This window comes from Trachypithecus francoisi, unplaced genomic scaffold, assembly GCF_009764315.1.
Source record: "Trachypithecus francoisi isolate TF-2019V2 unplaced genomic scaffold, Tfra_2.0 Lachesis_group13, whole genome shotgun sequence".
Classification (NCBI taxonomy): Eukaryota; Metazoa; Chordata; class Mammalia; order Primates; family Cercopithecidae; genus Trachypithecus; species Trachypithecus francoisi.
This window is the reverse complement of record NW_022681458.1, coordinates 11,484,240-11,500,345: the sequence shown is the minus strand read 5'-3', so window position 1 is coordinate 11,500,345 and position 16,106 is coordinate 11,484,240. Positions and strand designations below refer to the sequence as shown.

Genomic DNA, 16,106 nt, shown 5'->3' with positions numbered 1-16,106 from the left:
CAAAATTGAGAAAATACTCTGCATACTGTTTTGAAAATGACTTTTTTCAATTAATAGTGTGTGTAATGCTTTACTCAGCATTCTCGTTAAGTAAAAAAAAAAAAAATCCTACAAGTTAAAACATTCATAAGAAAATGTTTCTTCTGTGCTGAGTGGGGTGGGCTGGGTGGAGCGCCCAGCATTCACAGTCACATGTTCCCACCTGAGGTAGCTCATGGCCCATGACGTGACCACAGATCATGACACGTGGGAAATGTCTGCTGACGGTCCATGAGGAAGCCAGATCTTTAAAAGACGGGAAGGAGTTGACACACTCCCTCTCCTCCTGGAAAAATAGCTCAAATATCCTAACGTGGTGGCTCCATCTGCAGCTCCTTCCCAGCCCCTCGAGGGGTGATGCATCCAGCATTGTCCTTGGTGCCCACTCAATATCACATTCCATTGTCTTGTTTTCACTGATTGATCATCTCATCTCATCATCATAACAACCTCACCAAGTGAGTACATCTCATTTATCCTGTAGTACAGATGATGAAACAGAAACTTAGGAATAATTTTCCTAAGGTCACACCTGGTGGGAGGTGGAGCTTTCTGGCTTCCAAGCCTAGATGCTGAACACTTCATTGCAACCTTCATGTATGTGACGACCCCATAAACTGAAGTCCTCACTTACCCTGTGCCTGACAAGAGCCTGTGTACTGCTGCATTGAAAGGCATGACTTTCAAATCAGCACACCTTCCTTCTCATTAATAAATCTGGCTTACAAATCTCACTTACAAGTCCTGGTTTTCTCACTTACAAACTCTGTGACCCTTGTGTAAATTGTATTGTCTCACTAAGCCCAAATTTCTTTTGCCTATAATGGGGGGCTAATGATATATGGGCCCTTACCCTTGTGAGATGCTTGCAAATGAGTTATTTGTGAATGATTTAGCACAGTGTCTGGCCCACGGGAAGCTTTCAGTAAATGTTGGCCATCATGGAGGCACTAACAGAAACGACAGCACCAGTAATATCAGTTAGCATAGACATCTCAAACATCCTATTTGGTGACAAGTCTTGGGTGTCTATTTCTTCAAAGAAACAAAAGATACTGCAACCAGTTATAAGGTAGGTCAAAGAGCTGCTAGTTCATGGTCCTTTGAAAGTCAACCACTAAAACAATGCTGCAGAGAGAATGTCAGATCTTGAGAAAGGCCAAAATTGGAAGGTTTTGAGCTATTGGGGAAAAAAACTGAACATGTCCTCCATGATCTGTTTTCTGTGATCAGGCACTTCTAGCTCGTAGAGCAGTCAACTCAGTGGGACTTCAGTGTCAGAACTTGGAGAGCTCTGCTTTTGCTCCTGCTGGTGAGTTACAAGCTCTTCCCTGCCTGAGTATAAGCAAAGCAAGCACGTTGCAGACGACTCCTGGGATGAGGAAGACGAGGAGGGGTCTCCTTCTCAACCTTACTAGGAGTTAGCACCAATGGACTCTGACATCAGAATCACCCGACATGGCTTCAGTCACTTGTGACTATCACAGGTGACCCACTCCATGTGTCCTGTGTGGCTGCTGGGCTGCAGTCATTCTGATCCAATGTCATCTCCAGGATAGTAGCAGGGAGACAGTCCATAAAATGGACACTGGCTGCTGAAAACTAGGGAGAGGATAACATCAAAAGGTCTGAGTTTTTGCCAATGCCTGTCTAGGGTTTCCAGGAAATGGGAGCAAAGAGGGCCAACCAGCCTGAGACCCAGCCATGGCCTCTACACAGCTATGCTGTAGAAACCACACGTTGGAGCTGAATAAACGTTCAGAAGAGAAATTTTCCTAAAGGGAAGGTATTGTTTTAATGTCAATAGTTTTATCTGCAGTCACTGGTGCATGCAGAAGCTTGTCCATTAGGAATTACGCAGTAAATATTTTTGATATAAATCAGCACCAAATAAGAGCCAGGTTTGTAAATGCTTTCAAGTTTATTCTTTCCTTCCAAGAGTATTCAGTTAAATATCTTCCCCGTGGGCCATATGAGCAGAAGGCTCAGAGGAATCTATCTTAAGCTATTCTAGGGCTGAAATAAAACACTCCTCTTAGCCCTGAAGGATCGTAGCCATGGATGCTTGTAGGGGCAAAGGAATCTGAATTGTAGGGTCTCCCAACACATGAGAATATAACGCCATGGATTCTGCTCCCTCCTGGTTCCAGGAATGACGAGGAGAGAAAACTGTCTTGGGCACCAAAGAAACTTGTCAATTCTCTGCTCCCTTTTTCTGGGGGGCGGGGGGGTTGGGCAGAGTCTCCCTCTGTCACCCAGGATGGAGTGACAGGGTTTCACCATGTTAGCCAGGATGATCTCGATCTCTTGACCTCGTGATCCGCCAGCCTCGGCCTCCAAAAGTGCTGAGATTAGAGGAGTGAGTCACCGTGCCTGGCCTTCTCTGCTCCTTTTTACGTTCTTCATCTCCAATCCAGCAATTTCAGGATTCTGCAAATGTTCCTCTAGGCTGGGGCCACTTACTGAGTTGGTGCCTTGGGATGAGTCTACCTCTCAAGCCGGTCAAGGCCCCCTATTCCAACCCCTAACTGAGATCATCCATTCATTTCAAACCTCAAATGTTAGTGAGGTCTACTACCTGCCAGGACCCACTGGAGACACAGAAATAAAAGCTACTGCCTTTTATTTACAGGGTAGTAGAGTAAAGAGTCAAATAAACAATTAAGGTGGAGCTTGCAAGGGTTGGTATCAGGGCTTCCTGGATGTTGTATTGCCTCAGTTGGCTGTGAAAGGAAGGCACTAAGATGAGCAGCCATGCAGGGCCCGAGTTGGAGGACGGTTGAGTTCTCTGTCCTCTCTCGCAGTTACATAAGCAAGACTGGGTGCAGCTCCCACCTCAGCACTGGTGCAGATGCTCAGGGTCTCCCAAGTTCTCCCTCCCACTGTCTCCTGCCCATGGAAGCTGAGTTCTGGCTTTTGCTTCTATTAGAATGACAAGATCACTGTAAGATCTGAGAATTGGGTTTGGGGGATTTCTTTTGGAGAAAGCAAACTCTTCAAACCTCTTAGCTTGTATGCCATTCAGATAGAATAATTTGGGTTTTCTCCTCTCTCTCTCTCTTTTTTTTTTTTTTTTTTTTTTTTTGAGAGAGAGAGTCTTGCTGTGTCACCCAGGCTGGAATACAGTGGTGTGATGTCAGCTCACTGCAACCTCCATCTCCCAGGGTTCAAGTGATTCTCCTGCCTCAGCCTCCAGAGTAGCTGGGACTACAGTACTTATCTTTGTCGTTGCTGTTATCATTCAGTCAGGTAGATATAAGAAAACATTCACGATATTTCACTTTCACTTCTTATCATTCCCACTGTAACCAGAATCTGAAGCTACACTTTCCCAATAAGTACCTGGTAAAAGCTAAGTAGAAATTCAAAAGAAATACAGAACCCATTGATGAAGGACAAAAATCTCAGTGTAGAAGGGCAGACATGTCCTGAAGGAGCACAGCTGTGAAGGTGACTGCAGCTGGCTCTCAGGCTGCCTGATTTGGAACTTTGGAAATGAGGTGGAGTCACAGAGACAGTACCCAGGAAGGATGTTCAACCTCTATGGGCCTGCCCAGATCAGATGGAAGAAAGCCCTTGAAGGAAACAAGATGGAGATGAAAAGGACGGAAAAGAGAAAGGATGCAGATGTGTGCTGTTGAGATAGAAAACCCAGGGTTTTTTGTTTTTGTTTTGAGACAGAGTCTCCATCTGTCAACCAGGCTGGAGTGCAGTGGCGCCATCTCGGCTCTCGGCAACCTCCAACTCCCAGGTTCAAGTGATTCTCCTTCCTCAGCCTCCTGAGTAGCTGGGATTTCAGGTGCCCGCCACCATGCCCAGCTAATTTTTGTATTTTTAGTAGAGATGGGGTTTCACCAAGTTGGCCAGACTGGTGTTGAATTCCTGACCTCCAGTGATCCACCTGCCTTAGCCTCCCAAAGTGCTGGGATTATAGGTGTGAGGCACCACACCTGGCCAAGTCTTCTCATGTCTTGACCGACATCAACATAGGACATCTCAGGATAGATCATACAGCTACCAGTTCCCTTGAGCCCCAATTTGAAGGCACCAAGCTCAGCCCACTTTTCACTACAGCACACTTACTTTCTGAATTTTGTGCTTGAGATTATTCAATCAGCAAAAGAAGAGATGGCTTACTTCAACAAACAATATTGCTATTTTTGGAACACACACTCTGCAAAAGTCAGTAAAATGTGATCTTAGTTTATTGTTTTATGTTATATAATAGATTCGGAGAAGTAAATATGGGGTTATCTGTTTATACCATCTTTAATATTTGTAATGGATGCTGGGCTTAATACCAAGGTGATGGGTTGATCTGTGCAGCAAGTCACCATGGCACAAGTTTACTTATGTAACAAACCTGCTCATCCTGTGTATGTACCCTGGAACTTAAAACAAATGTTGAAGGAAAAAGTATATATATTTGTAATTTAATATGACTGCCATAACTCTCCAAGGAGGAAGAGTTATCCCTTTATACAGTTGAGGGAGCTATATTTGTGGAAAGTTAAAAGATCTGTCTAAATCATGCTGCTATAAAGACACATGCATACGTATGTTTATTGCAGCACTATTCACAATAGCAAAGACTTGGAATCAACCCAAATGTCCATCAGTGACAGACTGGATTAAGAAAATGTGGCTCATATATACCATGGAATACTACGCAGCCATAAAAAAGGATGAGTTCATGTCCTTTGTAGGGACATGGATGCAGCTGGAAACCATCATTCTCAGCAAACTATTGCAAAGACATAAAATCAAACACCACATGTTCTCACTCATAGGTGGGAATTGAACAATAAGATCACTTGGACACAGGGAGGGTAACGTCACACACCAGGGCCTATTGTGGGGAAAGGGGACGGGGAAGGGATAGCATTAGGAGATATACCTAATGTAAATAGTGCAGCACACCAACATGGCACATGTATACTTACGTAACAAACCTGAACGTTGTGCACATGTACCCTAGAACTTAAAGTATTTTAAAAAAACAAACAAACAAACAAAGAAAAACAGATCAATCTAAACTATGGAGTCAGGTAATGGAGTCATTAAGACTTGAAGCTATACCTCACCAGAACTTACACTCTTTCTATGACACCACATTAACTCCTTATAAATCAGGATACTGATGTATAAACATTCACTCTAAAAGTAGAAAGACAGCTCTTTATCCTTCTTTTACTAGGCCCTTAAGTCAAATGAAATCATTAAACGTTGACGGTTTGAAGAGCAACACGGCAAAAGACATTCCCCAAAAAAATTCATCAAAAAAGTTTTTAATACACAGTGATTACAAATCAGATATTTATAGTCACAGAGCAACCCAAATTAGATGAACAAATATATTCAATGTAAACAAAGCAAAAGGAAAAGCTAGCAACAAATTAAAAGGAGTTTGCTTATCAAGTGGCCGAATGATCTATCCCCGAATACAACATGGAACCTATGTTTCATTCTTTAAAATCTTTTTGCAGATGGAAAGTCCTGTGTATAATATGACCCTGTTCCCAAGAATGCACATGTGAAGGCAGCATTCCCCATGCCACCCCCGCAGCCCACCTGGCATGCCGGATGGATGCAATGGCATTGCTGAACTCGCTGTCGATGCTGCGGCAGTTGTAGAACTCCTCGTAGGCTGGCCTAGAAGAACCCTGGTACTCGATGCGGCTGATGCGGCAAATCCCCACAATTAGGATGATCAGCATGAGGATGAAGGCCACGCAGAGGGCTCCGATGATGATGTAGAGGGAGTGCCGCGGCATGTTGGTGAGGCTCTCCGCCATGTGCCCAGACTTCCACTGGAGGTCTGTAGGCAAAAATAAGCAAATGGCTGGGTTTGAGTTGTGACCTTTGAGAATGTGAAAGCCTTTTTCATCTTTGCATAGATAACTTAAAACCTAAGGGCCATTCAAACTTGGAAGAATTATTTTCTATGGATTATCCAGACCCAGGGTTAATATCCTTACGACATAAAGACTTCTTAAGAATCATTAAGAAAAACCAGAGGCTGGGCGCAGTGGCTTATGGTTGTAATCCCAGCACTTTGGGAGGCTGAAGTAGGTGGATCACTTGAGGTCAGGAGTTTGAGACCAGCCTGGCCAACATGGTGAAACCCCATCACTACTAAAAATACAAACATTAGCTGGGCATGGTGGTGGATGCCTGTAATCCCAGCTACTCGGGAGGCTGAGCTAGTAGAATCACTTGAACCCGGGAGGCAGAGGTTGCAGTGAGCCAAGATCGCACCACTGCACTCCAGCCTGGGTGACAGAGTGAGACTCTGTCACAAAAAAAAAAGAAAGAAAGAAAGAAAAACCAGAAATACACCACAGAAAAACAAAGGATATAAGGAGGAATTCATAAAAAAAAAAAAAATACAAATAGAAAATTACTTGGTTTTGGAATTACACAAAAGTGCAATTCCTCTATCAGCTCCCAAATATTACTTTAAAATTATAACCACAGTTGGCAAGGGTACCCAGAAATGAGGACTATAAGTTGATATAAAACCCTTTCATTTACTAATTAGCATATGCTCTGACCCAGATATTCCCATTTTAGGATGTATGCTGGGGAAGTAGACCAGGAAATGTAGCCTTATGTGTGAAGATGCTCATCTTTAAGACGCTATCACAATTTTTAAATGTTATCACCTATTACATATCTTAAAAAGTCTCAGAAAATCACACAGACAACCATGTACTCACTGCTCAGTTAATAAATGTTAATATTTTACCATTTTTTTTTTAGATTTATTTCAGATTGTTTTTTAAAAAGAAATAAAATATGGCTGGGCGTGGTGTCTCACACTTGTAATCCCAGCACTTTGGGAGGCCAAGGCAGGCAGATTGCTTTGAGCTTAGGAGTTTTAGACCAACCTGAGCAGTATGGCAAAACCCTTTCTCTACAAAAAATACAAAAATTAGCCAGGCATAGTGGCACACGCCTGTGGTCCTGGTTACTCAGGAACCTGAGGCTAGAGAATTGCTTGAATCTGGGAGACGGAGGTTGCAGTGAGCTGAGATCATACCATCACACTCCAGTCTGGGCAACAGAGTGAGACCCTGTCTCAAAAGAAGAAAAACACACACACACAAATATAACTAGAGTTCCCTCACCCCATACTCTCTCTCCATTCCACCAGCAACAACATAATTTATAAAACTCAAAAAATAAAAACCTAAATATTTAACATTCAGTGAGATGAAAAGATATCCACTAAACAACAAAAGAATAAAAGCCTGTTACCAAACAGGATCTACTCGGACAGTACAATAATTTGACAATATCTTATGAGTTTAAAATGTCTATATACACATTGAAAAGGTCAGAAGGATAGTATGATAATGATGGCAAACGTACACTGATTTCTTAGTATAAACTAAGCTCTTTAAAAACAGCTCATTTAATCATTATAACCACCAGAAGATATATTATTCTCTCTCCCCACTTTACAAACGAGGCCTAGAGAATTGACATCACTTGGAGTGAATGCCTCTGATACTAGTCAGGATCTGAGATCTTGGCCTTTGCATAGCAAAATACTAACAACAGTGATCTCTAAAAGACAGAATTAAAAATGATTATTTTCCTCTGTATACTTCTGAGTCTTTTCCAGCTTTTTAAAAATAAGAATGTATTCCTTTTCCGATAAAGAAATAAGCAATCCATCATTTAAATAAGACATCCGTAGTATCATCTTCCAGCATAAGAGTGGAAATAGGATCAGCCTTGGGATCACACCAACCTTGCTTTCAATCTCAGCTCCTACATTTACTTGATCTTGAGTTTCCATTTCTTTGTTTGTAAAATGGAAATAACAACATATATCCCACTGGCTTGCTGCAGCATGAGTTAGAAAACATGTTTTTAAAATATTTAAAACTTTTTAACTTTCTAAAAAGTTTTTTAAAAGTTTTAACTTTCTAAAAAGTTTTAAAAAAAAGTTTTAACTTTCTAAAAAGTTTTTTAAAAAAAGTTTTAACTTTCTAAAAAGTTTAAAAAAAAAAGTTTTAACTTTCTAAAAAAGTTAAAAAGTTCACTCCTGGACACGTGGTGGTGGTCCCCAAAGACGAGCAGCTATGGTGGTGGAGGAGGGAAGGATAAAGGGTCACATGCTCTGAGTTGAGGATTATTGAGCATGGCCCTGTGTCCTTCCTAAGAACACCAATCTGTATTAGCAGGAAAAACTGGAAGGACAGGATGTAATCTCTGTGCTTGGCATAGGTCAAGAGCATCAAGTTATTTCCTGTTTATAGATCTGCACCCAAATGAAATGCTCTAAATAGTGTATACAGGATTTGAAAGGAAATTGTGGAAATTTTAAAGAGCTAGGTAAGACCAAAGAGAAGCTGAACTCATATGGAAAAAAGGATGCTTTCTCTACTCACACCACCAACACCACCACTCCACACTTTCCCACCCACACCAGGACATCATTTTCGTGGTAGAATTCCAAGTGCCTGCAAATGAGATTCACAGGTTAGTGGAAACAGAAATGAGCCTGTCTTTCCATGAAATTCACAGGACTCTTTTCACTGTTCCATTATCGGACAGAGTATTTGTGGCCTCTGGATACTCACACCCTCATCTTAGCTGTATCTTCAGTCATCATAGATCTAAGAATCACAGTTAGCTATTCCTTACCTTGAAAAGTTGCAGTCAGTCTGAAGAAGAGCACAGATAGACACCCAAACAGGAGGCCAGGCCTGCAGACTCACTTTCTAGAAGCTAACAGAAAAATGACCCATGCGCCCAGCCTGGATGCTTCCTGAGAATTTGAGAACAGACGAATAATGCAATTTCTGAGTTCACATCCAGACCCTCCTGAATATTTCACCAAAACCTTTGAAGCCTGGTTTGTCATTTGAGTCTGCCTGCCTGAGCTCATAAGGCCTGTGGAGCTTAGTAAAACTAAATGACCATTAGTGCATTGACTGCTTCATCTAAGCCAACTCACACACAGGCAGACAAAGTGACATAAATCACCAGAAACAAATAGTCACAATGGAAGGGAGAAGGTGTTTTGGGAAACCAGAACCAAGGCTCAATCCCCAAATCCGCAGCCATCTCATTTGGCAATACCTAGTGTGCACTGAGAGAGACAACTCATTTTTCTGGCTGAAAAAGCAAGCGTGATTCACTTCATTTCCAAGTATTATAACATTCTCTAAAAAATTCAGTTGCAGGCAGGAGTCCAGCACTCAGTAGAGTATGTTATAACATCCATTTAGCATCAACACAAGGGCAGCCAGTACTATGTTTCTCCTCCAACTTGGTAGAGTGCTCAGATCTGATCACTATGGAAGATCACACGAGTTCTTGATGAGTTCTTGCAGTCTATGCATAAGCTTCATAGAATTAACTTACACAACACATCAATTGTGTATACACAGTGAGTGCACAACCACATGGCCATTAAAGTGAAAAAAACAACCATACTGGGCTATGTGCACAATGCAGTGTCCCAGGTCTGACTGCCTGCATTTATGACCATCTGCTCCATTTCCCAAAACTCTGTATTCCAAGCTGTTTGGACTTTTGGAGAAACTTTCTCAAGATTTATTGTAAAAGCTCTGCTTTCCTCCCTCCCCCTGCCCTTTTCTTTAAAGCTAGATTCCACCTCACTGTCATCTAAAACTTTTTTGATAGAAATGACTGTGGCTGCTTTATAGGCTAATTGGTTTAGTAGCTGGGATGGATCTGGCTAAGTCCAACGCTAGGTCTGAGAGGCAGCAAATTTATCTATGCCAGGTGCCTGCAACCACCATCTCTCAGTCCAGATGCTATCCTCATAAGTCATTGCTTTGCTGCATCCCAGGAGTCTCATCACATGAATCGTTGACTACTTTGGCTACAGCATGGCACAGGGAAGAATCGTGAACCAGAAAGTGCCAGATGGGTTCATCTCATCAGCACCAGCAGGTGCATGACCAGGAATGCACACGCACGAGCTGCTCAAGAAAAATGTCACACTTGTAAGTCTGACGGGTCATTTTCATTTTTTTAAACTAAATTAGTTTGAGGTTTTGTATTTTCCAAAGTGCCTTTGCATTAAACATTTCAGTTAGTCCTAAACAAACACCTTGAGCTAGGCAGAGGTACTAGACTTGGAGCAGCTGCTCAAGATGAGGCAGGCAGTCAGTGGCCAAGCTGAGAATAAAATCAGACCCACCTCCACTCTGCCAAAAATAGACTCCAGTCAATTTGTACATTGAGTCTAAAATACATAGCCCATATCTATTTTTTAATTTACCTAGATGAATGTAGCTAGACTAGTTAATTTGCTTACCTATGTTATTTTGAAAAAGAGCAAAAGTGAGACTGTGTCTTATGAAGATGTTACTTAGCTTAATAATTTTTAAGATTACTTGTTGCCTAGAACAATCTTGAGGAGGGATGTCAATTACTTTGCTTTCTATAGCTAAAGGTTAGCAGGACAATCAAAGCAGGCAGTGAAACTGAAAAAAGATTAACAACTCTTGTTAATCTCCAGAAGAGAAATGAATGTGAAAAGGGAATGAAAGAGATCATCTCCTTTATGGGATCCAGTCACTGAGCATTTTAATTAAGGTCCTAGTTTGTGCCAGGCACAGTGCTGAGTGACAGAGATGGAAAGCAAGGGAAAATAGAGAGAAAAGTAGGCTCATGTAGTTTCCAGTTTTCTGACGAATGCAGGGATCAGGCAAATGATCCCCCAAACCAAGTAAAAGTACAACTGTGCTATGTCTACAAGGGACGAGCTCTTCAGTGCAGCAGGAGGACAGGGGATATTTCACGTCACTGACTGTCAAGAGAGCTTGCACAACAGGAGCCCTTAGGGAGTTAGGTTCTAAGTGTGCGTGGGCAGTAACCAGGGACAGGCAAGAGCAGAGGGAAGACCGCACAGGCAAAGAACCAGAGTGAGCACAGGCCTGTGGGAGGGGGTGAGGGAGCAGAACAAAGGCTGGAAGGAGAACAGTGTGACTGCTTGAGAGAGAGGCAGAGAGTGGCCGCAGCAAGAAGGGATCTCCTTACAGGGTAGGGCAGTGTGGCCTTGGGTCTTTAGTCACTTATTTATTTTAATAGGAGTTTGGCACAGTCAGGGTTGGAAACAGGAGGGGAAGTTCTGAGTGTTCCAATTTGCACTTTGAAAAGATCCTTCTGGCTGTGCATGAAGAAAGGGTTTGAGGAGCAAGGAGAGAGGCCAGTTCAGAGGCTCCTGCAGGATGGGGCAGAGTTAGTGGTAGCTTGACCTGTGGTGATGGGCATGGAGACAGAGAGAGGGGAATGGATGTGAATGCTGTGTTGGGGGGAATCCACCAGACTAAATGCAGCTCCTACACACAGGCCAATGAGGGGAGAGAAACCAGGAGGACAATTCTCAGTTTCCTGGCTTTTATCGCTGGCTGGATAAGGTGCTGCAGCCAAGTAAGACAACTAGGTTTGAGAGTTTGAGAGGAAGATCCTGAGTTTGGTTTTTTTTTTTTTTTTTTTTTTCTTGAGGCGGAGTCTCGCTCTGTCGCCCAGGCTGGAGTGCAGTGGCCGGATCTCAGCTCACTGCAAGCTCCGCCTCCCGGGTTTACGCCATTCTCCTGCCTCAGCCTCCCGAGGAGCTGGGACTACAGGCGCCCGCCACCTCGCCCAGCTAGTTTTTGTATTTTTTTTAGTAGAGACGGGGATTTCACCGTGTTGGCCAGGATGGTCTCGATCTCCTGACCTCGTGATCCGCCCGTCTCGGCCTCCCAAAGTGCTGGGATTACAGGCTTGAGCCACCGCGCCCGGCCCTGAGTTTGGTTTTATACATGTTAGATTGGAGGTACCAATTCTGGACATGGGCTTTGGGAAAGAACATATGACTAAATCCTCAAAAGCAATCGCAACAAATGCAAAAATTGACAAGTGAGACCTAATTAAACTAAAGAGCAGAGCAAATAAACTATTGACAGAGTAAACAGGCAACCTACAGAAGAGGAGAAAATATTTGCAAATGGTGCATCCAAGAAAGATCTAATATCCAGAATCTATAAGAAATTTAAACCCTGAACAAACAAAAAACAAATAACCTCATTCAAAAGTGAGCAGGATATATGAACAGACACTTCTCAAAAGCAAGCTTATACGTGGCCAACAAACATGAAAAAAGGCTCAACATCACTAATTATCAGAGAAATGCAAATCAAAACCACAATAAGATAACCATGTCCCACCAGTCAGATGGCGATGATTAAAAAGTCAAGAAACAACAGACATTGGCAAGGCCGAGAGAGAAAGGGAATACACTGTTGGTGGAAATGTAAATTAGTTCAGCCACTGTGGAAAGCAGTTTGGAGATTTCTCAAAGAACTTAGAACTACCACTCAACTCAGCAATCTCATTACTGGGTATGTATCCAAAAGAAAACAAATTGTTCTACCAAAAAAACACAGACACTTGCACGTTCACTGCAGCACTATTCACAATAGAAAGATTCAGAATCAACCAAGGTGCCCATCAATGGTGGATTGAATAAAGAAAATGTGGTACATATACAGCATGGAATACCATGCAGCCATAAAAAAAGAGTGAAATAATGGCCTTTGCAGCAACATGGATGCAGCTGAAGGCCATTATCCTAAGTGAATTAACATAGGAGCAGAAAAACAAACACCACATGTTCTCACTTATAAGTGGGCGCTGGCCAGGCACGGTGGCTCACACCTGTAATCCCAGCAGTTTGGGAGGCCGAAGTGGGTGGATAGCTTTGATCTTAGGAGTTCCAGACCAGCCTGGCCAACATGGTGAAACCCCATCTCTACTAAAGATACAAAAAAATTAACCGGGTGTCATGGCACATTCCTGTAATTCCAGCTACTTGGAAGGCTGAGGCACAAGAAGGGCTTGAGTCTGGGAAGCGAAGGGTGCAGTGAGCTGAGATCCCACCAGTGAACTCCAGCCTGGGTGACAGGGTGAGACCCTGTCTCAAAAAAAAAAAAAAAAAGAAAAAAAAAGGAGCTAAACATTGGGTACTTGTGGACATAGAGGCCACAACAATAGACATTAGGGAGGAAGGAAAGGGAGGGGAGAAATGGTTAAAGAACTAATGGGGACTATAGTCAGTACCTGGGTGACAGGATCATTCATATCCCAAACCTCAGCATCATACAATGTACCCAGGTAAAAACCTAAACATGTACTCCCTGAATCTAAAATAAAAGTTGAATAAACAAATAAATTGGAAGTACTTTTAAGACACCCAAGCAGTTATGTCTAATAGTTAAATTTTGAAGTTTAGCTCATTATTTTGGTTAATAAGAGCTGATATTTATTGAGGGTTCAATGTATGCTGGACACTAAGTGTTAAGTGCTAACTCACCTATTCCTCCTATAATGCTTTGAGGTAGATACTGTTATTACATTCATTTTATATAGAAGCAACTGAGACTAAGAGGGAAGCTATGTGCCCAGGGTTACACAGATAGTAAGTGGCAGTCCCTGAGTTTAAGCCCAGCTGCTCTGGTTCTAAAGCCACACACTTCAATCAATAAGGAATGTTTTCCAAACTGCAGATCACAGAAATCAATGTAATGGGGCCAGACTCACATTTAAGAAAAAAAAATTAGAGAACTATTTCAGAGTTTGTCACACTTATAAAAAGTTAAGTATTATTTTACATTGTGTGTGTTTGTGTGTATATTAGTCTGTGTGTTACATGCAGTGTCAAGATGTAAAACATACTACTTATGTGGGTTGCACTCAAAAGGCATGAGAAGCATTTCCCTATGCTGTACACATCCATCAGTACTCTTCAGAGAGACAATGGAAAGTTCCTCCTCATGAGATTATTTGGAATAAAATAGTCAAGATTACATCAATAACAACTACCTATCTATATAATGCCTGTGGTCCTACAATATTCTGTACTTATAGAAAATTGGTTATTAACCCAAAATTATCTAATTTACCAAGATTCCATCAGAGATGGGAAATTTCATTTTCAGCACATGCCCAGAGACTTCTAGTTGTTCAAAGAGAAAGACAGCTGATGATAATAATTAAGGCAATCATTTATTAAGTACCTAGTATGTACCAGTCACTGAACAATATTGGTTACATTTACTATCCCATTTATCAAGGCCTAAGGCTCAGAGACCTTGTTTTCTGGCCCAAGGATAAATACCTGAGCTAGAATTCAAAATCAGCTCAACTCATAGAATTGAGTTATCAACCACAAAACTCCACAACAGCATTCTTTCCGCTCAATCAGTATGTTTTCCCCACATCTAGCCTCAATCCCTCCCTGAGAAGTAGAGGATGCATTCCTGGTGTCCCAAGTATTTACTAAAGGTAATTATGGATTCAGTGGGATTTGCAAGTTACCCTTGAATCCCACCACCATTGCTTTGGAGGGGAAAAGTTCTAAAAGGCAAAAAGCCAACTTATAATGAAATGCTCATGAAAAGTTAAAAGATAATCACCAACCAAAATCAAAATATTAAATGCAAAAACCCTTTGACAACTTTATCTTTGAGAATTTCTGTTATTGATATTCACACATAAGTAAGCACAAAGATGCTGCTATGATCTGAATGTATGTGACTCCCAAGTTTAAATGTTGTAACCTAATTGATACAGTTAGGCACTGTGTCCCCACCCAAATCTCATCTTGAATTGTAGCCCCCATAATCCTCATAATCCCCACATGTTAAGGGAGAGACAGGTGGGAGTAACTGAATCATGGGGGCAGTTTCCTCATCCTGTTCTCATGATAGTGAGTTCTCACGAGATCTGATGGTTTTCTAAGAGGTTCTTCCCCATTCACTCAACAGTTCTCCTTCCTGCCACCTTGTGAAGAAGGTGCTTTACTTCCCCTTTGCCGTTTGCCATGACTGTAAGTTTCCTGAGACCTTCCCAGCCATGCTGGACTGTAAGTCAATTAAACCTCTTTCCTTTATAAATTACCCGGTCTCAAGCAGTTCTTTATAACAGTATAAAAAAAACTAATACACTAATTGACAAAGCGATGGTATTAAGAGATGTAGTCTTTGGGAAGTGATTAAGTCATGAGGGCTCTGCCTTCATGAAGTAGGTTAATGTAAAAGAGGCCCAAGAGAGCCACCTTGCCCTTCCACCATGTGAAGACACTGCCAGAAGGCCCTATCTATGAGGAATGGACCCTCATCAGACACTGGATCTGCCAGTGCCTTGCTCTCAGACTTCCCAGCCTCCAGAACTGTGAGCAATTACTTACTGCACGGTATTTTGTTATAGTATATCAAGCAAACTAAGACAGGTGCATATATATAAGAATATTCATTCTAGTATCGCTTTAAATAGCAAACCCCTCCAAATGTATTATCTATCAATAGGGGTCTGATTAAATAAATTTTAGAGATGCTAAAGAATGGAAATACCATGTGACATTTTAAAAAGTGACATAGATCTGCATAAGATAGTGTGGGTGCTCCTTCAGGATATACTGGTACACATAAAAGCAATATGTTGAAGAGTGTGTGTAAAACTCTCATTTGTACAGGAGAAAATAGGAACTTATCTATTGACTGATGCATCTACAAGAATACACAATAAATGTCTAACAGTAGTTACCTTTAAGGAGTGAGGTGGGGATCTGGATAAAGCGAGATATTAATTAATTTTATTTTTTAAACATCTTGGTTTATATAAAAATGAGAACCAAAGAAGCCAACCTATTTGTATAATAAGAACTGCCCATATAATATAATCATTTGGTAAGTTTCTTTAACTATTATTAAATGCTATCTATTATTAAAGGAAGAGGCCCAAGACATCCACCTATACTTCATACTCTGGCCCTGGGAGGAGTTACATTCCCTTTCCCTGGTTGTCTAGAGGTGGCTGTGCAAAGCCTTACAGCGACTCATCATATATTGAAACCTGCCCTCAGATTACAAGCTCCCAAAGGAAGGGGATGTTTCGTTAACCCTTATATCCCAGAACTACACTCAATTCCTGACAATAAAGAGCCACTGATTCCTTATGGAATGCATAAATCTAAGATAGCCTATTTGCCTATTTCTCAACTGCAAAATATCATTAATTCAATAGTTTAACTGTAT

General features: G+C 41.7%; 1 protein-coding gene across 1 annotated transcript in view; it reads right to left on the bottom strand.

Annotated features, from left to right (window-relative positions):
• The window catches only part of DNER (delta/notch like EGF repeat containing), a 379,388-nt gene that overhangs the window by 4,327 nt on the left and 358,955 nt on the right, over positions 1-16,106 (bottom strand). Inside the window, exon 12 of the mRNA XM_033229959.1 lies at positions 5,611-5,857. Coding sequence (XP_033085850.1) covers positions 5,611-5,857 — 247 coding nt within the window. The remainder of the gene's footprint in view (positions 1-5,610; positions 5,858-16,106) is intronic.